The 26825-nt window shown below is 40.4% G+C and overlaps 1 protein-coding gene across 3 annotated transcripts in view; it reads left to right on the forward strand.

Moving 5' to 3' along the window:
* Positions 1 to 26825, forward strand: part of PDE6C (phosphodiesterase 6C) — a 58372-nt gene that overhangs the window by 30385 nt on the left and 1162 nt on the right. For all 3 annotated transcript variants that reach the window (XM_063131613.1, XM_063131614.1, XM_063131615.1), the window contains exons 2-21: positions 395 to 547; positions 1395 to 1484; positions 2269 to 2409; positions 3604 to 3678; positions 3770 to 3834; positions 3925 to 3991; positions 5837 to 5884; positions 6071 to 6220; positions 8694 to 8837; positions 8932 to 9000; positions 13307 to 13453; positions 14508 to 14615; positions 14728 to 14837; positions 20837 to 20924; positions 21130 to 21230; positions 22212 to 22319; positions 22412 to 22475; positions 23279 to 23353; positions 23457 to 23540; positions 24820 to 24973. In XM_063131613.1, coding sequence (XP_062987683.1) covers positions 395 to 547; positions 1395 to 1484; positions 2269 to 2409; positions 3604 to 3678; positions 3770 to 3834; positions 3925 to 3991; positions 5837 to 5884; positions 6071 to 6220; positions 8694 to 8837; positions 8932 to 9000; positions 13307 to 13453; positions 14508 to 14615; positions 14728 to 14837; positions 20837 to 20924; positions 21130 to 21230; positions 22212 to 22319; positions 22412 to 22475; positions 23279 to 23353; positions 23457 to 23540; positions 24820 to 24973 — 2041 coding nt within the window. The remainder of the gene's footprint in view (positions 1 to 394; positions 548 to 1394; positions 1485 to 2268; positions 2410 to 3603; positions 3679 to 3769; positions 3835 to 3924; positions 3992 to 5836; positions 5885 to 6070; positions 6221 to 8693; positions 8838 to 8931; positions 9001 to 13306; positions 13454 to 14507; positions 14616 to 14727; positions 14838 to 20836; positions 20925 to 21129; positions 21231 to 22211; positions 22320 to 22411; positions 22476 to 23278; positions 23354 to 23456; positions 23541 to 24819; positions 24974 to 26825) is intronic.

Here is a 26825-nt window from a genome sequence, read left to right on the forward strand (position 1 = left end):
AATGGCACTTTCAGTGTACTGGGAGTCGTAGGGTAACTAGTGGGAATAACCTCAGTTCTTCTTCTCCATATATTCCGTTCTAAACATAATGAATGTAAAAGGCATATGAATTGGGTGATCCATAAATATATTGCTATGTGCAGATGCAGGATTTACAAGCTTGGCGTTTCCCTCTGGTTGTGGTGACTTCATGCACCACTGTGTACAGAAAATGTTGGTATCATTGCGTCACCTTGTGGGAAATATTCTCTCTGACTCCGTTCTCCAGGCTGAGGGAATAAATGTGATCTTCCTTTGGGAGACCATGGACAGCAATCATTGCAAATTAAAAGTGCCAAATAAATTACTGTGAGTAGTATTTGAAAAGCTAATGAACTGTTCCTGTTTGTTTCAGAATAATCATTTCTCCGACTTTGTGGATAAACAAACTGGCTTTACAACGGTCAATATGTTGGCAACACCAGTGATGCAGGGCAAAGAAGTTCTTGCTGTGTTCATGGCGCTTAACAAGAAAAATGCCTCAGAATTTTCTAAAGAGGATGAAGATGTAAGTACCAACATCCTTTTTAAAAAGGAACACAGTGTTCCTCTGAACAATAAGATGTAACAGAGGCACCTGGGCTGCAGTAGGGTTCTGGAATAGCTTGTAACCACAGTAAGGTCATCCTGCCTGAGTTCACACATCACAGCTGCCTGCCGTGACTTGAATATTCACAATGGTGGCTGGCAGGCGCTGCAACCCACTCTGGTTTATTTAAGCCACGATGGGCAATGGCGATTATGCAAACCATCCCACAAAGTCCAATGAGTGACTTGTGATCATCTGATATTATGGGTGTTTCTACACAGAGGGGGTCCTAGAGCTAACATTCAGAAGACAGCTATTCTATCTTTTCTCCCTTAATGAATTTTCTGTGAGAAGCAAAAAGACAGAAGAAGTGGTAGGAAAGCAAGTGGATGATGCTGACATCTGAAAACCCCTTAGATTTTATGAATGTGGCAGGGTGGTTGCATATTAAAACCCTCATCTGGGAGCAATCTGCAACATTGGGAACAGTGCAATCCTTATACTTGGCTCCTCAGAAGTAAGTCCCACTGAATTCAGTGGGCTTCCTCCCAGGTCAGCCAATGTAGGATTGCAGTCTTAGTGGGTAGGCGTCTATTGGAAACCTCAACCTTTGGTCTTTCATAGAGCATGATGTAAATCTAAAAAAAGTGTGGGCTATAATCCAGCCAAAGTTAAATATTCTTGAGGCCCATTGATTTCAATAGTAGCAAGACAACCATGTGGTTAAGTATCCCAGGAAATCAGTAGAACTTGAAGTATTTAACTTTGTATGCATAACGTCCTTTATAATTTGACTTACATATGATTTTTTGTTATTTCATTGCAGGTCTTTAATAAATACATTAATTTTCTTTCGCTTGCTTTAAAACAATACCACATTACATACATGTACAATGTTGAATCCAGGAAAAGTCAGGTAAAGTATTATTTATTAACTTAACTAAGGGTGCAATCCTATGTATGCTTAAACTGAAAAACACCCTATAACTCCAAGCTGACTGGGGAATGCTGGTAATTGTTGGACTATTTCAGTCTAAACATGAATAGGATTGAACCCTAAATATGAAGTCAATGAAAAACCCCATCACCTATTTTTATTGCTATGATAAATGCTTTCATATACCTATCAGAACTTTAAGATCTTGAGAGGCCATTCTCCGGATGCCCAGTCCAAGTCTATGATACCAGGGACAGAGCCTTTTCATTAGTGGCCCGACAGTTACGGAATGTTCTCCCTAGAGAGGCTTGCCTGGCACCTTTTCAATGGAAATTTTGGTACCAGATGAAGACCTTTTTATTTTCTCATGCCTTTTAAAATGGTGACCTTAATCCACTGTTTTTATTTGTCATTTTTTAAAACTAATTCTATATAATTAGGTTTTATCTTCCCTTCTGCCAAAAAAGAAAGCGTATGCTGCAATTTGCTTGTTGGCTACTGTATTTTATGTTGAAGTTCAATATTTTACGTTTTTTTCGTTGCCAGGAGAATATTGGTATTGGGCAGCTTATATAAATATCACTGTTACTGCTACTAATAATAATTCATAGTGGCTTCAGCAAATGTAAAAAGAAAAAAGAAAAAAATTGCAGATGGCTGTGCCACATTCTCTCACATATAGTTTCTGTGTTCTGTCAAAAATGTCACTCAAACTTTTAAATATTGTTTCCACTTTATCTCTTTATCTCTCTTTCTGAAATAGATGCTTTTGTGGTGTGCCAACAAAGTATTTGAAGAACTTACAGATATTGAGCGACAGTTTCACAAAGCACTGTACACTATTCGAGTGTATTTAAACTGTGAAAGATATTCTGTTGGTCTGCTGGACATGACGAAAGAGAAGGTCACTATAATTTTAATTGCCATTAGGTGGAAAAACGTGACTTGCCCCCGCACATCCCCATTGCTAAGCCTCTGTCTTTCCTTGAATGAAAGGAATAGAAATTTAAAATATGTCTGCAAGCTGTGCTTACTTGAAAGGGAACTCCCTCAAAAGCAATAGGACTTGCTTCTTAAGATAAAATATATTTAGTCTGAGAATGTTATTTCTCTTTCAGAAAGCTGACATGTGAGACAAAGTTTGCCCATTCAGAAATGCCATTTGTCCCTTCTATGAGCATCATCAGACAGATGGATTTTCGCATTTCCCTACTGTCGCTATGGCCTCCTGCTGTTGTCCCACAATAGTGACGATGGGCATGTCTAGACCATGCCTTATCCCAGGGATCACCCCGAGATTATCCCTGTGCATCAACATGACGCACAGGGGATCCCGGGAGCAGGGAGGGAAGATCCCTCCATTTCCCCGGGATAACCAGGATGGCTTTTAGTCCAGTTTTTCCTGCAGTCTCAGGATTGTCCAAGAATGTGGGAGGTGTGGGCGGCCGTCCCGGTTTCGTCCTGGCTCCTCGCAAGTAAATGTGAGGAGCTGGGAACCAGGCACAGGGCATGGAGCTCTTCAAGTGCTCTGTGGGAGTGGGGTCGGGTTTATTAATATATATATTTTAATTTGCAAATTTAACCCTGTGTATGGTTCAGCTACTTAAATCTAATTAAACTCCTTAGGATTGAAGATGCCGAAGGGCTGTCTATATGTGGGGAAAGCCCCGTGGTGGCTGTTTAACTGCTGCGTCAGTTAGATGACGCAAGCGCAGCTTTGCAGCTCCATGGGGCTTCCCCACGATGCTGTGATTTGAAAAAGTCGGGGATTTACCGTGACTTTTTCAAATGGAGCGATGTCAATATGGCACTTCCTCCGTCTGACATCGCTCCAAGGCCAGACCAGGGGCGCTACTTGTTGGAAGGTGACCAGTGAAACTCTGTGCTCCCTCCTCAGTGTTGGAATTACACAGTGCCACCCCGGGAAAGGGAACATGCAGGTTTGAGAGGAATACAGCACCAACCAAGTGCCATGAAGACATTCCTTAACAGTGTACAGGATCAGGGGCCAAATCTCTGTCTTGGTCACTTTAGAAGCCATTTTAAAGTAGCTGCTCCTATTGGAACTTCTTGATCATTTCTATGTCATTTTTTCCAGGAATTCTATGATGAATGGCCAATTAAGCTGGGAGAAGCAGAGCCTTACAAAGGGCCAAAAACACCTGATGGCCGAGTGAGTAAAATTCTTTCATCTGTCCAAAACACAGTTTTTGCAAGACTGAATGCTTAAAAATTATCACATTGCTTTCTCCCCTTGTATTTAGGAAGTCAACTTTTATAAGATAATTGATTACATTTTACATGGAAAGGAAGAAATCAAAGTCATTCCGTGAGTGTTTATTGTCACTCTGTTAGATAGTAGTTGTTTGTGCTTGCCTTATGCTAAATGTACTCATTTTATCTCGTTCTCTTCCTCAAGTTCACCTCCTGCGGACCACTGGTGTCTTGTTAGTGGATTGCCAACATATGTTGCTGAAAATGGATTTGTAAGTGTCAAACTTTAATTTTCTATAACTCTGTATGTGTTTGTGTGATGCATGTGTTTGAATTTGAATCAGTGCCTTATTTCTCTGCTGGGTCTATATCTGGCTCCTCCTGTAACATGTTCTGTATAAGTCATCATGTGAACCATCTGGCTCGTCCTGTAACATGTTCTATACATGTGATCATGTGAACCGGGTCTGTATCTGGCTCCTCCTGTAACATGTTCTATACAAGCAGCCTCAAAGGAAACTTAAAAATATAAATAGCGCAATACTATGAATGTTTACTTTTAAGCAAGCCCCACTGACTTCAAATGGACTTACTTCTGGATAAGGGTGTATTGGATTGCCACCTAAGGCTACGATTCAATATTCATTTACCTGGAGCAGGCTCATTTATCTGGAGCATGCACACGTGTTTTGCCTTTTTGTGTGTGTGTAGTGTGTGTGCTTTAATTGGGTTTTATGGGGGGAGTTTCTCTCAGTATCACGAGCTTGCCTTCTGTGATATGGATATGTTGCTGTACTTTGTGGGTTAGGGTGACCATATGGAAAGGAGGACAGGGCTCTTGTATCTTTAACAGTTGTAGAGAAAAGGGAATTTCAGCAGATGTCATTTGTGTGCATGCAGCACCTAGCAAAATTCCCTCTTCATCACAACAGTTAAAGCTGCAGGAGTCCTGCCCTCTTTTGTATCTGGTCACTCTAGCTGAAGTTCATAATCACCAACCTGGCCATGGCTTGTTGTTTGGGCCGAACTTGGGCGGCATGGCTTGTTTGAGGGGAAAACAACCCTCAAGTAACCCATGAACTGATGTTGGGTTTTTTGAAGATTGTGTCCCCCTCAAACAAGACACCCCTTTCCTCCAACCACCAATCATTTGTTGTTTTCCCAGCTTTGGTGCAGTTTTTTTCCCAGTTGCAAAAGGTAGAAATACCTCTTCTAAGGCTCTCGTAGCTTTAAGAGCTTTAAGCTAAAACCTGCTGGTGTTTGGGGGTTTGTCCCCACCCTTTTGATCTCTAGCCCCATCTACCACTGGAATGCAATTCCTGAGAGTTCTAGAAAATGGAATTCATCTTTTGGGCTGACAGGTTCTGCACCTCTGGTCTAGGCTAACAAGGAGGTTTCAATGCAGAGGGAAACAGCAACCGTAGCACACAGCCATCATACCATCACAGCTCACCCTGGGGAAGCAGTGCCCAAATAGGGGTGGTTCCATACAAGGCTTTTATTGTGAAGAGAATTTCACAAGAGAATTTTATGGGATGGCCCAAATGACATAGTCTTCCATTTGTAACACTTCTATTTTTTTTTCTTAAAAACAAAACAAAAAATACCTCTAAGGAGGAAAAGCCAGAACAACGTATTTTGGACAATGTATTTGGATTGGTATTAATAGCAGTCAACAGTCTGGAAACATCCTAAGATAGAAGGGCAAGCCCTCATCTTGGGTCATCTCCTGTAAAGGCCACCATTTAAATGTAGGACCTTCTCCTTAATTAGGGTGACCATATGAAAAGGAGGACAGGGCTCCTGTATCTTTAACAGTTGTATTGAAAAGGGAATTTCAGCAGGTGTCATTTGTATATATGGAGAACCTGGTGAAATTCCCTCTTCATCACAACAGTTAAAGCTGCAAGTGCCCTGCCCTCTTTTAAATCTGGTCACTCTAGTATAGCTCCTGCAGCTTTAACTGTTGTGATGAAGAGGAAATTTCATCAGGTTCTCCATATATACAAATGACACCTGCTGAAATTCTCTTCTCTATGCAACTGTTAAAGATACAGGAGCCCTGTCCTCCTTTTCATATGGTCACCCTACCTTAATATATTTCTTCCTCTCTCTAGATTTGTAATATGATGAATGCACCAGCAGATGAATACTTCGCTTTTCAGGTAACATGTTTTATTTTATTGTGTGCACAAACAAATAAATGATACTATGTTAACGGTAATTTAGCACTTATTTTAGATGATTTGGGTGCAAACTTTTACTTTTGCAGTTTTGATGCACGCAGAGACATACATATTATCTTTTTAAAATAAATATGTGGCATTGCCTTTTCTTTTGCTTTTGTGCAGAGAGAAGCTTTCGATGAGACAGGCTGGGTTATTAAAAATGTCTTGTCTTTACCTATTGTCAACAAAAAGGAAGAAATTGTTGGTGTAGCAACATTTTTCAACAGGAAAGATGGGAAACCCTTTGATGAATATGATGAACAGATTACTGAAGTAAGCTTAAGTTGACTGATATTACTAAGCTACAATTAGGCACGAGATGGAGAAATAACTTTTTATCCTGAATAGGTTGTAAGGTTGGTTTTAATAATTAGATTAATCAAATAAAGCTAGTTTTGACTAGTGGGCTTACGAGTTAAGGTAGTGCTTGTACATACTGGTTCTGGTTTGTTACTGTAGTTAGAAACTGAAATATAAAATATCAAGATCTTACATGCCTTTGGTAATATGCCAAATTTATTTATTTTAACAGTCAATTGGCTAAAAGACAGATAGTTAATCAACTAAATATTCTGATTTGAAATATTTGTAATGATACTATATGCCTGTGATGTCCCTGCAATGATAGAATAATTTTGCATTTCATAATTCATTGGAATAGTAGTTGGCATAATCCTACCTTTCCTAGGTATTTAATGTGCTGTCATAGTAAGTTTGAAGACTGACTGGGATATCAAGGTCATTTCTGTTAACAGGAACAAGCAGGTGTTGGTTCTTATAAAAGCTAGTTCCCCTGATTTGGATCCAAAGACCTGAAAACAGAATAAGTTTGCTCATTAGTGCAGCTCAGGCACAAGTGAGGACGTAGCATTACAAGTATCTGGAGTTGCATCACGGTGCGCAAAAGGATCACACAGCTGCATATATGGAGTTAATTCTGTTCCTAAATGGAAACAATGCCCTCATGGCTGCAGCACAAACAATTCCCAAGTGGAATAAGTGATTTTTGTGAATCCAGCCGTGTGGGGATTGGTACAGTTCACTTTTCATTTGCAACATTCTCTAATGAAATTGGCTTATTGCTCACAGAACGGTACCTTTGGAGCCAAGCCACTGACACTGTACAGCAGCTATACAACTAGGCAATTAGAGGTAGCCATTCTTCCAGCCCTAAGCATAACGGGCAACATCCAGTGTCACATGAGCTGACTTCTGCTCATGCAAAGGGACTTCCCCTTCCTCTCCTCCCCGCTGTAACCCACCAAATCTGCTCCAAAGATTTGTGGGGCATACAGAGGACTGCAAGGTGGGCAAATCCATTCTAGCAGTGGTGTCAATTCTGCTGGCAGACAGACAACATTGGAAACAACCCATAATATATACAATAGGGGGGGAAACCCACTCCTGTAGTGTTAGGGACTCGGACTAATTATGACCATCAGGCAAGAGCCCACTGCTGTTATGCTGGCCTCATCCAGCAATATGTTGATAGACATTTAGATGCTCAACTTCTATGGGACATCTTACTGGATGATTGGGGTCCAAGGAGGTTTTCTGACAAAGGGTGAAATGCAATTATTATATGGTTGCCTGGATGGGGCTCTAGAATGTAATTTTTCGCACTCTCGCCATGCCTGGTATGTGTTTTTTCAGCACAGTACTCACATGATGTTGTCCCTGTCCTGCTCATGTCGCCTCTTCCCCTCTGTTTTATATCTTATTTTGGAGTGGGGAAAGTCTATTTCCCCTCCCCCTCTGAATGCAATAAAGCTGCTGCTCCCTCCTGTGTATTGCTGTCCTTGTGCTATATCGGACCATCCCGTTTTTTGTTGGGGGCATGTGTGTTGAAGGGCAGTCTCGCTAACAGAAGAGGAGGAGAGAGGGTGCCTGAACACCCTGCAGAGGTGAGCAAGGCCGCCTTGTTCCTGGGACTCGGTCCCATTCAACTCTATGGTTCTTACTCCTGAGTAGGCATGTCTAGGTTTCCTGACCAGAACAATATTGGCTTCCCTTTGTCATGCCACCATTGGCCACAAACTTCTCCAAAAACTAATTGCCATACTTTCTCTTCACTTGTATTGTTTAATATGATCTTAGGGGAAAGCATAGTGTATTGTTTTACCGTAATTGCACTGATTCAGGTTGCCGTATTGTTATATTTGCACAGAAATAGAAATCTATAAAAAATTAACTGCAGGGGGAAGGAGAACGTAGGGAGCAGAGCAGATTTTGCCAGCATAGTAATGATACAGGTGAAAAGATACATGAGCTGAAATAGCACAACAACGCACAGACATGAGAGTGCCCAACGCTCAACTCGCTAAGGAAACAGAGGGGGAAACCGCAGACACAAACAAGGGGAAAAAGTAGATGTGATGGAGCCCTGCGAGTAGACTCTGATTGCTGTGTAATTAATATTATGACTCTCTGAATCTTTTCCTTCTTGAGGAGGTCTGTTATTGTATTGTTCAACAAATCACATGCTTATTCACAAATGTGTAACATTTGTTTATTTATTTATTGCATTTAGATACCGCTCTGTAGCCAAAGCTCTCTGGGTGGTTTACAAAAATTAAAACCAGTAAACATTAAAACAAATATACAAAGTTTAAAAACATAAAAAGCATAAAAACACTGTATCCTTATAAAAACATTTTAAGTGTTGTGCATTTTTCTAATTCTTGGAATAAACTGTATAAAACACATTGAAGTGTCTTAATAGTTCTATTTCTTTGCACCTTTTCAGATGCTTACACAGTTCCTTGGATGGTCTGTTTTAAATACTGACACCTATGATAGGATGAATAAGCTTGAAAACAGGAAAGACATTGCTCAAGAAATGCTGATGTACCAGACAAAGGCAACAAAGGATGAAATCCAGACCATATTGGTTAGTTTCAGTCCAGTTCTGCAGAACAGAAGTTGCAGGACCTTATTGTAGGATCGATTGAACTCAGTTTCTTTCATTTGCTTTTCATTGTTAGAAATACAAAGAAAAACTGAATATAGATAATATTGAAGACTGTGATGAGAAGCAACTTATCAAAATTTTGGTAAGTAGCTAAATGTATACTTACATTCATATTTTGATATTTGTTATATCAAAAGCATTCCACCGTGTGTGTGTGTGTGTGTAAAATACCTCCAAGGAACTGCAGGTCAAGGCATGTGATCTTAAAGCAGTAATCCATGCAATATTCATATAACTCAAGGGAAGCAACATGACATAAAATAGCACAGGGAAAAGCGTTAAAATTTGTTTGGTTATAGTATTTATATAGCAAATTCTTGGATTGGCTAGACATAATGGAGTGGGTTTTTTTTCCTGTTTTCCTTTTGCAAGAATATAGTCCTAATTAATTTATCTGGAATTACTTGCTTTGCAAGGACCTTTCTGTGATATATCTGTTCTCTGCCTGTAGTATATTTTAATCTGGATTATATAGGTTGGGGTTAAGAAGTACCTGACAATGCAAATTATCCTGGTGTTGGGCAGTGATTTGACAGGATAAGTTTAGTTTTTTCCAACTGTACAATTTTGTGATGTTAACTACCAAGGGATCAGTTATATTTTTTAGACTTTACAATCCCAATAAGAGGCTACACCTATTGCTACTTATGAGTAGTATAGCATTATAGAATGAGCCCTAATCGGCTTGTTGCTCTAGCTGTGATAACACAGGTCGTTCAGTCTGCATCCCAATAACATACCTATAAGAAGTGTTTGAAGGGCTTGTATATTTCAAGAAGACTCCAGGCCGCCACTGAAAATAGAGTCCACATGTTGCTTTCTTTCCTTCCCCATCATGTACATGTTGCGCACATGTAGTATAACATACATTTCAGGTTTTCATGATATGTGTTTCCCTACCAGTGCCAACCAAATGTGTGGCATGAGAGTGGGGAAATGTATAACATGTTGATATAAAGGCATGGGGAGAAAGCACTCTTACGAGTGAGAGGAGGTAGATTTGACACAAGAATGTCCTTTTCAGCAATAGTCCATGCCTTCTTTAACAGAGGTGGGTGACTTTAGGCTTGCAGGATCTACTTTGGTTTTTACTAGTATCTCAAAATTCACCAGCTGGTGCCAGATGTAAAAGAAACATACATAGAATTAAAGAATTCTGAGCCCAAGGATTTGTTTTGAGTATCAGGTCTGAACAGCATTCAAGGTCTTTCCACACAAAAAAATCCAAGCCTGGTTAGTTACCCCAACCGTTTTTCATTTCAGAAATATAATTTAGTATGGGGTGGGGAATCATTTTGTTGTTAAACTATTGTTAAACAATTAGGTGTCAGAAATCCTTACCAATCTACTGCAGATCATCCAGAGCTCTCCCAGTACCTCCAATACCTACATTCTGACCATTCTGTGTATTAAATCAACGATAATCTCATTAGAACCTTTTTATCACCAAATATATTACATTTCTCCATTTTGGATATGTAAAGTTTGAATTGTAATACTTTGGGCTGCTTTTACATTGCTCCTTTCTCCAGGATGCCCCTATTTTCTCCACTTTCAATGCAACATTGGGTTGAAAATCTCTAGAAGTGAATGTAAATAGATTCCTGATAGTGGATGGCATCTGCACGTACGGTCTGATCTCTCGTGTACTGCTACATACAACAACTTCATCCTATTAGAAAGCTTGGAATCCGAGCTTGTTAATGGGATAAAGCAGGTGTTAATTCTTAAAAATGCCGTTGCTCCAGGAGTGACTGACTCCTGCCCTTGACCCCGGAACCAGAATAATTATAAGAGGGAACCAACTTACTTGCAAAAATGATGATGAGCATTTTGACATCATTTCTGTAATTACATTTGTAATTGTGCTTTGCACGCAATATACCAACTGCCAAACAATAGACCTACTGGTGCGGAATAAACCACTATAAAATATATGTAGATTTTAGTTTTTGATTTTAGTTCTCCTGGACCTCTAAGGGCTTTTAGTACCATAAGTTATGGTATCCTTCTGGATAGGTTATTTGGATTACAAATTGGAAGTACCATCTTATGGTGGTTCTGCTCCACTATGGAAAGCTGATTCTAGAGGGCAGGGCTAAAGGACCATTGCTTGACTACTTGCCATGGAGTCCCGTAGGGTTCAGCCTTCTCCGTTACGCTTTTAACATGCACATGGAAACACTTAGTGAAACACTCACCAGAGATTTGAGGTGAGGTACCATCAATATGTGGATGACGCTCAGCTCTATTTCTACTGGAAGTATGAAACCAGTGGTTGAACATGGAGGACTGGATAAGGGTCAACAAACTTTAGCTCAATAAGACAGAAGAGCTGTTGGTAGCTGGTTTGTCTGCCTGGCTGAGTCATACTCCCCATTTTGGACAGTTTGCATCCTCTCACATTCACAGTTTGGGGTGAACCTCCACTGTGGCGTGGAGCACACAGGATGGTTTGCCAACTATGACCCTCTCTGAACTGAAATAGCCTGGCTTTGGTGATCCATGCTCTAGGAACCTCCAGCTTAAACTACTGCAGTGTTATATGTGGGGCCTCCTCAGAAGACTTCAGTTAGTTCACAACACAGTAGCCAGATTGTTAACCGGAACCCTGTGTTTTGTGCATGTAATGTTGGTGCTTCATCTGCATTGACTCCCAGTCTCTTTCCAAGCTCAACTCAAAAGTGTTGCTCTTGACTTTTAAAGCCCTTTAAGCTGCCTGTTTCTACATGTTCCTGGCCATACCGTGAGATATTCATCACAGACTTTACAGTGGAGGCCAGTAACTCCAATGCCAGTGGGGTGGTGAATCCGCTCCAGGTTTCAGGCAGAACCAGTCAGAACTATAAAGGTGTGAAGCATCAGAGCCACCGGCCTTCACTGAGCCCTTCTCTGGGTTTTCTCACCATCTGAGGGGTGGCACAGAACTACCAGGGAGAAGGTCTGTTCTGTGGCAGTGTCCCAGCTTTTGAATGCTTTCCCCAGAGTAGCTCATCTGTCACACACACACACACACCTCTGACATTTCTTCAATGCCGGGCCAAGACATTTTCATTGTTCCAAGCTTTTAAAATTTTGTTGATCGGTTTTATTTGGACATTGTTTTTATAGAGTTGCTATTTTCAGTTTATTCTGATATTCTTAAGTACAAAAGTAAATTCAAAATGCCACAGCTCAGTGGAATCCGTAGGTGTCAGTAGAAATGAATGAGATCAGAGTCTGTGATATTGAGGCAGTAAACCATTTCTGACGGTGGAAGGACATGATCAGAATGAACCACCATGGCTGCAACTATTCCTTACAATAGCGTCCTCTATATCTTCGAGGTTATGCACCCCTTTGCAAATCATCTATTTTAAGGCTAGAGAAATCCAATAGATCTTAAGAAAGTCAAAAGTGGCGTTTAGCTTCCCATGGTAGGTATATCCTCTGGGGTGCCAAATCCAGCACTCCTCGGGTCCCAATCCAGCACTTCGGGGTTTCCCAGGTGGCCATGCCCTGGCCCCACTCTCTTTCCTCTGTTTGCCTATTGTTTCCTGGCTTTTGCAGTTTTTTCACATTCTAAAATGTTGAAATGCCTCTACCAAGGCTTAATTAAGCTAAAGTATGCTGGTATATTTTGTGATTTTGGCCCCCACCTCTGGAATGCAGCTCCCAAGAGCTTCTCTGAAATTGAATTTGGACATCAGACTGAAGTTCCCTACCCTGACATACACACATGCACAATCTTTTGTCCTACTATTGGGTCTAGTCAAGGAGCTTTTATAGGTTTTCGAATGAAAGAAAAACCTGTTTGACCAGAGGTGGAAATGGGAAAATGAGCAGTGATGATCTCTCTTTCGCCTTCATCTCTCTCAGGGGTAAAGTATCATGTTCCAAACCAGGCCTGCACAACTTGTGACCCATCAAACTCACCACCTTCCACCTCTGCTACTTTGACTGGGTCTGCAAAAATGTGGGCAGGGATCAAGTTGAAGTACATGGCAGGGCACAATGCATGTTTGGTGAGCTACAGTCTGGAGTGTCACAAATTGTGCCTTGATCTATACTGTATCATCAACCTTTAACGAATAATGTACATCAAGTTGTCAAACTGGAGTATATACTTCAGCTTCTTACATGCAACTCACCAGGGAACATCATCCCATAAATGTAAAAAACTACTATTGTCTCTTTAAAAATAGTTTGTAAGTATTGAATGGCTTAGTACGCAGTGCTAATTTTTCTAAAAGTGTTGTTCGAAACATGAGATCTGCATGTACGCAAGGTCTCGATTCCAAGCTGTTGGCACAGCAACACTCCCACACTAAAGTTAAAAGCTGAAAAATTAAACCTGATTTATCTGTCGCATGTCAAACAGAGAGGTTCTCATTTTTTTCCCCCAACAGAGAGAGGAATTGCCTGAGCCAGGCAGTGTAGAACTTTATGAATTTCGCTTCAGTGACTTCCCCGTTACAGAACATGGGTTAATCAAGTGTGGGATTCGACTGTTCTTTGAGATAAATGTTGTGGAAAAGTTCAAAGTTCCAGCAGAGGTCAGAATTATTTTGCCTTGTTTTCATAAAGCTTGTTCCATATGAAACAAATGACACATCATCAGCTTTGCATATCTATATTCATTCCTCAACAGTGGTGGTCAGTGTTTCTGGCAAATGTGCCCACAGATTGAGTCCTAAATATGGGATAGATCAGTTCTTGTAAGAACTACGGTATATATTCAGCCCTTGTGCTTTGGGATGGACTTGCCTCTAGTCTACTAAGCTAGGCAACAGCCATTAGCACAACATAGAAAAAGCAAGCTGGAGTATGGGCTTGACCCTATGCCAAAGACAGGCCCATAGGCTGAAGTTAGAGATGGTTGAAAAATGATGGCATGTAAATGGGCATTTGCAAAGCTAAAAAAATAAGGCAAAAAATGAAAAACAGTAAACAGGGCTGGTTCAGACAATCATGTTTTCACTTGCATTCCTGTCTGTTCCAGATTCTGCATGTATGTTGACAATTATAGCTTCGGCTATTGGGCGGTATAAAAATGTAATAAATAAATAAATAACTATAATGTGTGAGTGGGGAGCTCATAGATCTTGTTTGTGACAAATTCTGCCTATGAGAGGCATATCTTCTAGGTCTAAGTCACAGTATTGCTACTTCCGAGATGCATGAGTTCCTAACTCATGCAGAGGCAACCCTATAAGGTAGTCTGAGCTGATAGATCTGACCCATGCGACATGCCACCAGGAAGTTATTCTGTGCAAGCCTTGTGGTAATGAACAGGAGCTGTTCAAAAAGGCTGTGCTTGGGCGTAACTCACATGAATTTCAATAAGGTTTGTGCAGGTGTAGGAAGAGTAAATGTTACCTAAGCTAATTATTGGAGGGTGGGTGGTACTATTTGGACTTTCTGTCTCAGCCACAAAAAGTGTTTGGGGCAGTTACTTTCATAATGACAAATAAAAATGTAGTCTGAACCCATCTTCAGGAGTACGATTAGAAATCACCCACCATTTATAAACTGTAAAGAAATTGTTTTTCATACAGTGTTTACAGGACTTAAGAGTACAGAGAATGAAGTGCCTTCTATTTCTCACAGGTACTTACAAGGTGGATGTATACAGTCAGAAAAGGGTATCGTGATATCACATACCACAACTGGAGGCATGGATTCAATGTCGGACAGACCATGTTTACCCTTTTGATGGTATAGTTTGTTACTCTGGATCTACAACTAAGATTGCTTTTCATTGTTACACAAGTTATAAAATACATGCAGATATGAAGAGTGAAAAAACAACCCACTTCTCTTTTTACAGACAGGCAAAATAAAGAAATATTATACTGACCTAGAAGCCTTTGCTATGGTAGCTGCAGCTTTTTGCCATGACATTGATCACCGAGGAACCAACAATTTGTATCAAATGAAGTAAGTGGTACATTTGAATATCCATGTTTTTAAATGAAGGAAAGGGGATTTCACAGCAGTGGAAAACAATCATATCTAAAACAGCCAGCTCAATGTAAGCTTTGTGTGATGTGCCTTCCTTTCCCTAGGTTTACACATACCTAGGGATTGTCAGGTTTCCTGGTCCCTCAAGCAAGCACACATTCTGGCAAACTGACACGGGACACCGAAACAGTGATACTTCTTTATTGCAAAACATCTCCAGGCAAAAGCTTAATGGGTACCTGCTTCAGAAATCATTTAGCTGATGGCCAGTAGCTGTAGGCTCTAAGAAATTCCTCAACAGTCAAAAGCTAATCACTACAACTGTGACAGAGTTCTTCTTTAACATAGTTTTCCTGCTACTGTTTCTACGGTTTTGAACACAAGGGAAGGGTCAGTCTATACGCAGGTTCTAAACTCGGACAAGGAATGGGGATGACTCCTGGCATGATCTTTCAGGCAATCAATGGGGCAGATTCTTGAAAGGCTTAAAGAAAACCCACACCCACAGAGAGTTAAAGCTCCATAACACCAGGGGGAAACACACTCCCTACCATCGCTTCTCCACCCGTGTTTTCGTTCCTCAGTTACTTCCTCTTTTCAAAAGAGGAAGTACACATCTGCTGCTCTAATGGCGCTGCTTCTGCACACAGCAGGAGATGTTTAAAAAAGCATCAGACTTAATGAGGGTTTTTTTTGTCACGCAAGAAAGGCCAGAAGGGGCACGGGAGGCAGACAATGTCATGTGAGGGACCTGAGCAAACTCCGTGAGCGCCCAGTAATGAGCGTGCAATAAAACGCCCAGTCTCTCGTCCGTATCAGAGTCTGTTCTTTTGGTTTTTTTCTTTTTCATGAAAATTCATGCAAGTTTTCGTGCATATTTTTCCAAATGTATGCATCAATTGTGCACAACTTTGGAATGTACACAGTTGTCTCCATTGATTAAAGAATATTTGTGTACATTTGTCAAAAGCACACATTTTTTCATGGACCCCCCCCCCAATGTACGCATGCTGTCTAAGGCTGCTTTTTTTTTTCCGCGCAAGCCTAACTCCTTTCTCTAATAATGGATTTTTTTAATGATCTGTTTATTAAAACATTTTTTGTTTTTTAAAAAAACAATATAAAAGGACTTGTTATCCTTCCCCTTTACTGCCACACACTATCCTTCCACCTCCCTCACTTAAGTATAGAATTTTAACATTAGACAAAACAAAGTATAAAGAAGAGTAAGAAAGAAAAAAAAGAAAGAAGGAGTACTGAATGGGTTGAAGCTAATCCTACAGTTCCATCACTCAGATAAATAGATCACTCAGATCCATTATTGTACATGAACTGCAGGTGTGTGTGTGTCTATCCCTTCTTCTGCTTCTTGCAGAGGATAGACAGCAAGGGTCATTTATAGATCTTGAATTCTACATGCCACTGAATTTTACTCCTCTGCTGTTTTAAATTGGTTAATGCTGTATATTTTTATTCCTCTGTTCAGTTTCTAAGCAGGGTATTTTGATTTATTTCTGTGTTTTATGTGTTGCCTTCCTTTGCATTTTATTATAATTGTGGTTTTAAATTTTTCCCTCTTTAATGTAAGATGCCTAGAGAATTTTTGTTATTAGGTGATCTAAAAATAATCTAAATACACCTCTGCAACAAAAACCATCTTGTCCCCAATGTTATTTAACATCTATATGAAGCCGTTGGGAGCGGTCATTAGGGGATTTGGAGCTAAATGCCATCAATACGCTGATGACACGCAGCTCGATCTCCCTGTGACAACTAAATCAGGTGAGGCTGTGCAGGTCCTGGACCAGTGCCTAGACTCAGTAATGGGCTGGATGAGGGTCAATAAACTGAGACTGAATCCTGGCAAGACGGAAGCCCTTTGGGTGAGTGGTTCCCGAGTCTGAGAGACAGGCTCATTGCCTGTTCTGGATGGGGTTGCTCTGCCTCTGAAAGATCAGGTTTGTAGTTTGGGTGTACTGTTAGAGCCATTTCTGTTGCTGGAGGCTTAAGTAGCTGCCACGGAGTGCCTTTTACCAGCTTTGGTTGGTTCGCCAACTACAGCCTCTCGTGGACAGGGATAGTTTGGCCACGGTGGTACAGGCATTGGTAACCTCAAGATTGGATTACTGCAACGCGCTCTATGTGGGGCTGCCCTTGAAGCTGCTCTGGAAGCTGGAGCTGGTGCAGAATACTGCAGCTCAGCTGTTGTCTGGAGCTGCCCCTTTCCAGCATGTAACTCCTCTGCTGAGGGAACTGCACTGGCTGCCTATTCGCTACCGGGCCAGGTTTAAGGTTCTTGTACTTGTGTACAAAGCCCTAAACAACTTGGGACCAGGATACCTGAGAGAGCGCCTTCTCCCCTACCAACCTGCCCGGGTCACTGGGGTCATCCGGGGGTCTGCTCCTGGTGGTTCCACATAGATCCATCCTCCGATTGGAGTCCACCAGGGAAAGAGCCTTCAGCGTGGTGGCTCCTCTCCTCTGGAATTCCCTGCCTCTGGAGGTCAGGCAGGCTCCAAACTTGTACTCCTTTTGGCGCCTCCTGAAAACATCATTATTCCAGGAAGCCTTTCCTTAATTTGCAGCCTTGAGTCTCTGTATTTGCTTCTTTTAAAATTTGTTTAGTGTTTTATTGTTTTTATTTTTTTAGGGGTGTGATCCACTTCTCCTCGGATCGGAGAAGCAGAAGCAGATCAGGGTGATCCGCCTCTGCTACAGGTGGAGGAGAAGCGGATCGGGGGGCTGGAGAAGCATGGTGAAGAGAAGCAACCATAAGCGGATCACTTCTCTTTTCGCGGAGCGATCCGCCCGCCATTTTGGATTTTTTCGCCCATAGGATTGGATTGCAGAAAAGATTAGTGGATAACTTTTTTCTTTTTCAAGCTATCTATTTGAAACTCGCTGTGCTTAGAGAGTCGTGGGTGGGGGTCATTTTGAGCCTATTTTCAGCACTTTGCTTGCTGCGGTTTGCTTGCTATGATTTTTTTTAAAATAGGATAAAAATAGTGGGAGAGGTACTTTTTTGAAGTGCTGAGAGGCAGATTCAACTCCCAATCATGATCACCTGATGAAGCATCCTCCAATCCCAAAGTTGGGGGGGGGGTAAGCAAAATGGGATACTTAGTAACTTGGGATACTGGGAAACTTTTCTTTCTTAGTCTCTGAACGGACTTTTCCCAGTGTTTTTTTAAACAGTAGCCCCACCAAATGCACAAACACAACCTGAAATCATATACTAAGCAAATAATTTTTTGTGAACCGCCCAGAGAGCTCCGGCTATTGGGCGGTATAGAAATGTAATAAATAAATAAATAATAAAAATAAATAACAGATAGGAAACGCAGCACCGCTTCCCACCCTAACCTTGGTGAACAACTGAATAGATGTGGTGCAAGGGGATGAGGTCCCCTAGGGCATGTGGACGTGCCCAGTGCACACACTCCTGTCCTTGGAGGGTCATCAGAGCCCTCCAAATATAAACCAGTGGAGAAGCTATGCCTGTCATGAGTTGAAGTGTCATGTAGCTTCTTAAAGACTGGTACTTACTTAGGGCCAGTCAAATTGGCATAATTCCCCCTCCCCCTGGGCACGTCCACTTTCCTCTTACTGGTAAAAGACAGACATAGCCTTTTTTAAAAAAATCTTCTTGTTGTTTATTCAGCAACACTGCTTCTTTTAATTCCACCCCTCCTTTGTTTATTTATTTATTTATTACATTTTATATTTATACACCCCATAGCCCAAGCTCTCCTGGCTTTTCCTCTTCAGTGAAGTCAGGCAGGCTTTCATTGTGGTTCAACTCCTTATTGTTGTTATTATTATTGCTATTAATATTAATTAGTACTGCTATTATTAACATTATTATTTTGTTGTTGTTTAATAATGGCTGTGATCACAATGCAGTCAGTCAACTCTGAAACAAGGATCACAAAGCTTTACTCTTATCCTCCTAGCCTCCTAGTTATGGGATGCAAAAGAAAAGGCATCTCTCTGTGCTGCTCCCGCCTCACAGGGATGGTTAGCATTATTTGCTTTGAAACAATCCTTGGCTCATTTCGTTGTGCCCCCAGAAATGTCTGCTCCATGCCTGCCTTCCCGCCTCTGCCTGGGTGCTGTTGTTTTGGGGTATCTGCTGGGACTGACTTCCCCATAGATCTGTGGCATCTCTGCCTGCCTCTCTGCCCGCCTGGTGCCTAGGAGCTGTACTACATGATGGGCTTTGTGGTTCAACCCCACAAGCCTCTGGCATGCTTGCTCCCAGTGCTGCCTGTCCTTCTCTGTGCCTGCCTCACAGGGATGGTTTGCATTACTGGCTTTGAAATAATCCTTGGCTCACTTTGTTGTGCCCCCAGAAATGTCTGCTCCATGCCTGCCTTCCCGTCTCCACCTGGGTGCTGTTGTTTTGTGGTATCTGCTGGGACTGACTTCCCCATAGATCTATGGCATATCTCTGCCTGCCTCTCTGCCCACCTGGTGCCTGGGATCTGTACTACATGATGGGCTTTGTGGTTCAACCCCACAAGCCTCCGGCATGCTTGCTTGCAGTGCTGCCTGTCCTCCTCTGTGTTCGCCTTGCAGGAATGGTTTGTGTGTGTCTTGCTTTGACTCAGGGGATAAGTCCTTCCTGTGCTCACTTAGACTTTTTGAAGTTCCAAATAAATTTTTCAAGTGTGGAAGAAGATTCATATTTAGGTTTATCTACTCCCCAATTCATGGCATGTTGGGATTTCCTTTGAAATGGCCATGAATAAAGCCCATTGAGCTGTCTGCAGCTTTAAAAATCCCTGAGATACTGGGGTGTCAGATTTTCAAAAATCCCCCAATAATTAGGGGAGGGTTGGATTTGCTTGAGGCTTGGCATGCATGTGTATACATGGATCAGGTGTCATGGTGCCTAATTTGAGGTTTCTAACATGAAAATTGACTGAGTTCTAGCATGGGACTTGAATTGGGGTGAGTTAAAAGGGAAAACCCCCACCAAAAATTAGGGGATGATGGGATTTGCTTGAAACTTGCCATGAATGTGGATCTAGATGGCATCTGTGAGGGTGCCCGTTTCAAAGTTTTTATCTGTAAAAATGTCGGAGTAAATCCCATTTCTGAAAATGGGGTGTCAGATTTTCAAAAATCCCCCCAAAATCAGGGGATGCTTGGATTTGCTTGAAGCTTGGCATGCATGTGTATACATGGATCAAGTGTCATGGTGCCTAATTTGACGTTTCTAATGTGAAAATTGACGGAGATATCGAAAGGGGTGTGAATTGGGGTTAGGGGTGATGCTTTAAAGGTTAAAACCTCCGCCAAAAATCAGGGGATGATGGGATTTGCTTGAAACTTGCCATGAATGTGGATCTAGATGGCATCTGTGAGGGTGCCCACTTCAAAGTTTTTATCTGTAAAAATGTCGGAGTAAATCCCATATCTGAAAATGGGGTGTCCAATTTTCAAAAATCCCCCCCAAATCAGGGAATGCTTGGGTTTGCTTGAGGCTTGGCATGCATGTGTATATATGGATAAGCTATCATGTTGCCAAGTTTGAGGTTTCTAACGTTAACAGAAAAAAAGTTGTAGGCGTTTTTGGATTTCAATGCAAGTCTATGGGGGGAAAGTGGAGCTCTGATCCGGATCCGGAGCTCCGCAGCGAAGCGGAGCGGACCATAGGCGGAGCAGACCCGATCCGGAAGTTGTGAATCTGGAAGAGAAGCGGATCGGGGGGTCCGTGCACACCCCTATCTTTTTTCATTTTATCTTGTACACCACTCCAAAAAATTTCAATGGGGAGCGGTATATAAATATTCTAAATAAATAAACCATTTACAACAATCCTGGTTTTAAAAGTACTGTTGTAAATATTCTTAGATTAAGATTCGCTTCCTATTGTTTAAAAACAAATGAGTGTGGATAAGTGTACAAGACCATGATTCAGAAAGAATATTGAATGAAATATTTTAAACTATAAAATTATGTTTCAATAGGTCAGCAGCTCCATTGGCAAGACTTCACGGCTCATCCATTTTAGAAAGGCACCATCTAGAGTACAGTAAAACATTACTACAAGATGAGGTCTGTGTCTACTTTTGAGTTAGTTATTTTTACTTATTTTGTGCAGAAAGTATTTTTATTAGCTACAGTAAAAACAGTACAATCATTAGATTCAGGTCTCATTTTCTAACCTTTTATTTTAATTTTGGATAATTTTGTGAAGTAATAAGCTCAATGTACCAGTATTTTGCACCAGTATTGATTTGCAAAAACCTTCATCTTGCAGAGTTTAAACATCTTCCAGAACCTAAATAAGCGTCAGTTTGAAACTGTTTTACATTTATTTGAAGTTGCAATCATAGCAACTGACTTGGCTTTATATTTCAAGTAAGTGCTAAACTCTTTCCTACTAAAATATTACTAACACAAATTTAATTTGCAGCTATTATCACCATTTGCAGAAGGACCTCCACTTCCCTTACTCGGCTCCGTCCTTTTTCTTCTGCTGCCCCTTACGCCTGGAACGCTCTTCCAGAACACTTGAGAACTACAAACTCAATCACTGCTTTTAAAACTCAGCTAAAAACTTTTCTTTTCCCTATAGCCTTCAAATATTGAGTTTGTTCTGACTCTATACTGTTAGCTTCCCCCTACCCGGTGCCTGTTTACACTTCCCTGTGCCTGTTTGCATTCTCTTTCCCTCCTTATTGTTTACTACAACTTTATTAGATTGTAAGCCTATGCGGCAGGGTCTTGCTATTTACTGTGTAATCTGTACAGCACCATGTACATTGATGGTGCTATATAAATAAATAATAATAATAATAATTATTATTTTGCTATATACAGTTTCTCCTTCTTTGGCTTACTAGATTATTATTTTTTTGACAAAAAGTAAATCAAACACATGAAATGAAACAAATTTATGGTTTTTTTCTAGTTATGTCTGATATGAATTTTTGTTTCGTCTCTTATGAGAAAAAGGGAATTCAAATGCACTGGATACACTGGTGTATATTTATGATACCAGAAAACCGGTAATAATGGGATTCATTTGGAAACCTTTTCAGGATTTTCATAACATCATTACTGCCATTAGAATCACAGCACCACCATTCATAAAACAGTAAACAAAATGTACATAACTTGATACAGTAATTCATTGAGGGGGTTGTTAATTTCAATTGATTGCTGAGACTTAATTGCAGCACAGTCAACTTTAGTGCTTAATTTCCATCAGTTTTTCTTGTTGTTGGGCCTCAGAATCTAATTTTAGAGGTCTATATTATTGCTCCTGGAAATTAAAATGCCCAAGTAGGCAATAAAAGAGCCCATGTATGCATTGTAATAGCCATAATATGTTTACAGGAAAAGGACTATGTTTCAAAAGATTGTGGATGCAATTGAAAAAATGGAAAAAGAAGAGGATGCAATTAAATATATATCGATGGACCCAACCAAAAAAGAAGTAGTCATGTATGTCATTTTAATTTTCCTCTTCTTCTAACATGGCATATACTGGGGGGTTTTCTTTCTCTTTCTATAATCTATTATTTTTTTATTTAAAGGGCTATGATGATGACTGGCTGTGACTTGTCTGCTATCACTAAACCCTGGGAGGTACAAAGTAAGGTGGGTATTTTTAGATAAAAAATATTTAGGTATTTTTCTAAAGTTAAAAGGCCCAAATATGTTAGACTTTCCTTGTAAGAAAGGTGTTTCAACTTCCTGATCATTTTCGTTGTCTTTTTATGCACCAGCTCTACACTATCTTTTTCAGACGGGGCAGCCAAACCTGTACAGAGTATACATGTAGCCATGCCAATTTATAATCCTGGCCATTTCATTTTTTTAATCCCTTTCCTAATAATCTCTGATATGGATTTTGACTTCTTTTTACCACCACTGCACGCTGAACTGGTGGTTTCATTAACTATCCAACAATTCAGTATTTTCTTTCCTGGTTTGTAGTTCAACCACTTCAGACTCCATCAGTGTATGTAAAGTTTAGACGTTTTGCTTCAAATAGGTATCCCATCCAAAACAAATAATTATTTAAACGGAATAAATATCTAAATACTAATTCTGCTCCCTTCCAGGTTTCCTTTCTTTAATAATTAGCAGCTTAAAAATAATGTTTTTATAGTAAGGATTTTAAATATTGGTGATAATTATATTATATAATACTTAATGGTAAAGTGCCATTCCAGTGCTAAATTTATATTAGTTTTAATTGTTTCATCCTCTGAAACAGAGGGTAAACTAGGAGATGTGTATGCTCCTAGAGGTGACCAGGGCCATGCTCATTCCAATCAGTGGATGTCAGCTGAGAGGGAAACTGATGCATCTTTAGAGAGTGAGCAGAGTTGAATGCTGTTCTAATTTACAATTAACATATAATCCTGAATCTTAAATAATATTTATTTATTTCCCAGGTTGCCATCATGGTTGCAAATGAATTCTGGGAGCAAGGTGATCTTGAGCGAAATGTCCTACAGCAACAGCCAATTGTAAGAATTTTATCATATAATACAATTTTTTTTCTGTTTTAAAAAGAAGTCATTGATCAAACGCCTAGTATTTCCACTGAATATTTTCTTCTTTCCTTTATAGCCTATGATGGACAGGAACAAAGGTGAGGAACTGCCCAAGCTTCAAGTTGGTTTCATAGATTTTGTATGTACTTTTGTGTACAAGGTAAGTTGAAGTGTTTAATCTTATATTATTCCATTTTAACTATATGAAACAATTTTTAGAAATTATGTGTAGCGTCCAGTGCTGTCAATCCAACAGCCCTAAGCATGTGGCACTAGCAGGAATGACTGCTAGTGCAACAAGAAAGTAGCGCTTGCTAGCATAACCCAAGAAACTACCCAAAACTATCACTTCCGGAATGGAAGAAGTCAGCAGAGCTCCCTTCCATGACCTCTGCTGACTTGTCCCGTTCCAGAAGCGGTAGTTTCCAGTAGTTTCAGATTACACTAGCAAACACTTTCTTGTTGCACTAACAGTTGCTCCTGCTAATGCAACAGCGGCAATGGATACTACCCAAGGAATTATAAGAGTTAGATATGGATCTTAGGTATGCATTCATATTGTTGTGAATGTCTTGAAATGTTGAGTATCTTTATATACCTCCCATAAGTATAACTCAGTGTTTTTCATATCAAGATATCTAATCACACGTTTCCTTTCAGTAAAGATAGCAGTAGCTTATCCTATACTCCTACACGCAAGTCAGAACTAGACATTCGTAACAAATGCAAAATTTCAAATCCTGTATTTGTCTCTTGGATGCAATGTGGGCATGTGCAAGGCATAAAAGATGGGGTGGGGCCAGGGCCGGTGCCAGATTATTTTGCGCCCTAGGCAAGGCAAGCTACTTGCACCACCCCCACCCCCAAATTGCCAACTTTGATTCAGCTGTTCAAGAAGAGTTTCTGAACTATTATATTTTCCTTTTATTATGTTTTTTTTCTTAACACAGCTAATTTGTATAAAACCCTGACTCTTAAAGTTCAGTACTGCGCCCTTCTGAGGTCTGCGCCCTAGGCGGCTGCCTAGTTGGCTTAATGGTAGCGCCGGCCCTGGGTGGGGCGGTATGCTTAAACTCTCTGCAGGCCACTTTCACACATTTGATTGGGAAATCCATTTTCAAAGTCAGGCTGTAGATAAGGTGGCAGGTGGAAGAAGGACTAAGTACCTCCCCACTCTGATCCATCACTTTTCCCTGAAAATGCTACCTTCATATCAGAAGCAAACACAGGGATCAGAATCCAGTTTACCAGTTTATTATCCAATTACTAGTTACCATCTAATAACTAGATCTGGGATCATAAAGCAAAATCAGTCTTGTTTTGTCAGTGCACCTGTGAAACTAAAGGTTATCTGTTCATGTCAGAAATGTCTGTGTTACAGTACAGTGCACCATTTTCACCACGAATGGTCAATGTATGGATCTCTTCTGTTTACTTAGGAATTCTCAAGGTTCCATAAAGAAATTACACCTATGTTTGATGGTCTTCAAAACAATCGGGTGGAATGGAAGTCACGAGCCGAAATATATGACGAAAAGATGAAAGCTATTGAGGAACAAAAGAAAAAGGAGGAGGAAGAAGCTGCCAAGAAAGGTTAGGCATATGAAAGAATATATTTCTATGAAGCAACCCCATTGCTACTAAGGAGAAGACCTTTTCAGTGGTGGCACCTGGTTGTGGAATACCCTTCCCAGAGAAGTTCACCTGACGCCTTCATTGTGGGCTTCTTGGCGTCAAGTGCAGGCCTTTTTATTTTCCCCGGCTTTTTACTCCTTTAGTTTAGTTTTTAATGTATTGTGGTGGTTTTCAATCTTTACACTGCTGCTAGCTTTTACTCTGGTTTAATTCAGTTTAATTTTTTAAAAAGATTTTATACATTATCATGTTGTCTTTTGGGGGTGTTAACTTTTGTTCACCGCCCAGAGAATTTTGTCTATTGGGCAATATAGAAATGTGGTACACATACATGCATATGCTTCTGTAATTTGGGGGGATTTTTGGCTTAACTTGGTATTCAAGGCAAACTTCCGCTGAACTGCATGTAGTGGTAAGTGAGGACAGGACATAATGGACTGGATCCAGGGATCCCATTAGTGGAGTTCCACTCATTGCAGGAAGGCAATTTTCATCGGTTTCCCCCTTTCACCTGTAGTATCCTGTACCCCATGTAGATATGCTGCAGAGGGTTGGAATACTCTCCAGAATCGTGTGGGAGGTCATGCAGGTGGGAAGTGGTAAAAATCCCCTCCCCTCCCCCATCCACTTGATAACCAGCTCTTCTTTTCCACATCCAAGCCAATATATCCAGTGCAAAGAAAATTACTAAAAGAAAGAAAAAAGTTGGTTGACAGTGCTATTCTATACATTTCTACTCAGAAGTAAGTCCCATTGAGTTCAGTGGGGGTTACTCCCATGTAAGTTGGTATAGAATTGCAACCCAAATATAGTATACTTTAGTCAGAAAATGCTGCAATCACAGAGTGGAAAATCAATGAAGCTGCCTTGATCAAGAATGTCACTTTTGAACAACTTTAGCAAACTCTTCCATTATCCAATGCAGAAATTACCAACATCAGAACTACTGACAAATAGTGTTATTGTGTTAAACCAGTTGCACTAGCCGTTTTATAGCCTTTACGATATTTCTGGCAGAAATGTTAGGAAAATGACACTAGCTATTACATCAACTCCATTTTGTCCTGTTTTGATTACTAATAAGTTTTTTTTTTAAGGAATCATTTTCTTGCAGTTTCTTGCACAAGCCTGAGGCCAAAACCAAGAGTATCGTTTCCAGAAACAATAAAAAATGTTGTTGTATCTGTTACACCAGCTGTAACTACAAGTTCAAATTCAAATCCATGCTTTGCCTTCTGGAGTTGATATCTCTCAAGCTGTTAGCATAAAAAGGCAATCAGCCCAATCCAGCTAAAGAGATCCACATGAATAAATAGGCTTATCACTTACTAGATTTGGAACTAAGAACATCAGATGGACACAACTGAGAATCAATTCCCCTGCACTCAATTTATTTGAATGAGATGCATATTCCAAAGTGCATTTTATTGTGTGCCTTTGTTCACGTTCTCATGAAACTAGCCATCATACTTAGTAAACAAAGACAGATTTTTCTTCCATGAATATTTGCCTCATCTTTTAAAGCTACACAAGCAAGTAGCTGTGTCACTTGCCTTTTCCATTGCCATTGCACACTGATTTACCCAGAATATATGACTTACATATTCCCCCCTTCCCTGCCTTTCCCTCTCATTTTCTCTCTCACACACATTTGGAACTAAAACAAAATCAAGGAGCTCTAGCTATAATGTTAATCCTTGTGACATTATTAATTTATTTAATATTAATTTTGAAAAGAAAATCTGTTTTTAATAAAACATATTTTAAAAGTATATAAATACAAGATACATGGAAATATTGTTCCACTAAA

Source organism: Elgaria multicarinata, chromosome 8, assembly GCF_023053635.1.
Source record: "Elgaria multicarinata webbii isolate HBS135686 ecotype San Diego chromosome 8, rElgMul1.1.pri, whole genome shotgun sequence".
Lineage (NCBI taxonomy): Eukaryota > Metazoa > Chordata > Lepidosauria > Squamata > Anguidae > Elgaria > Elgaria multicarinata.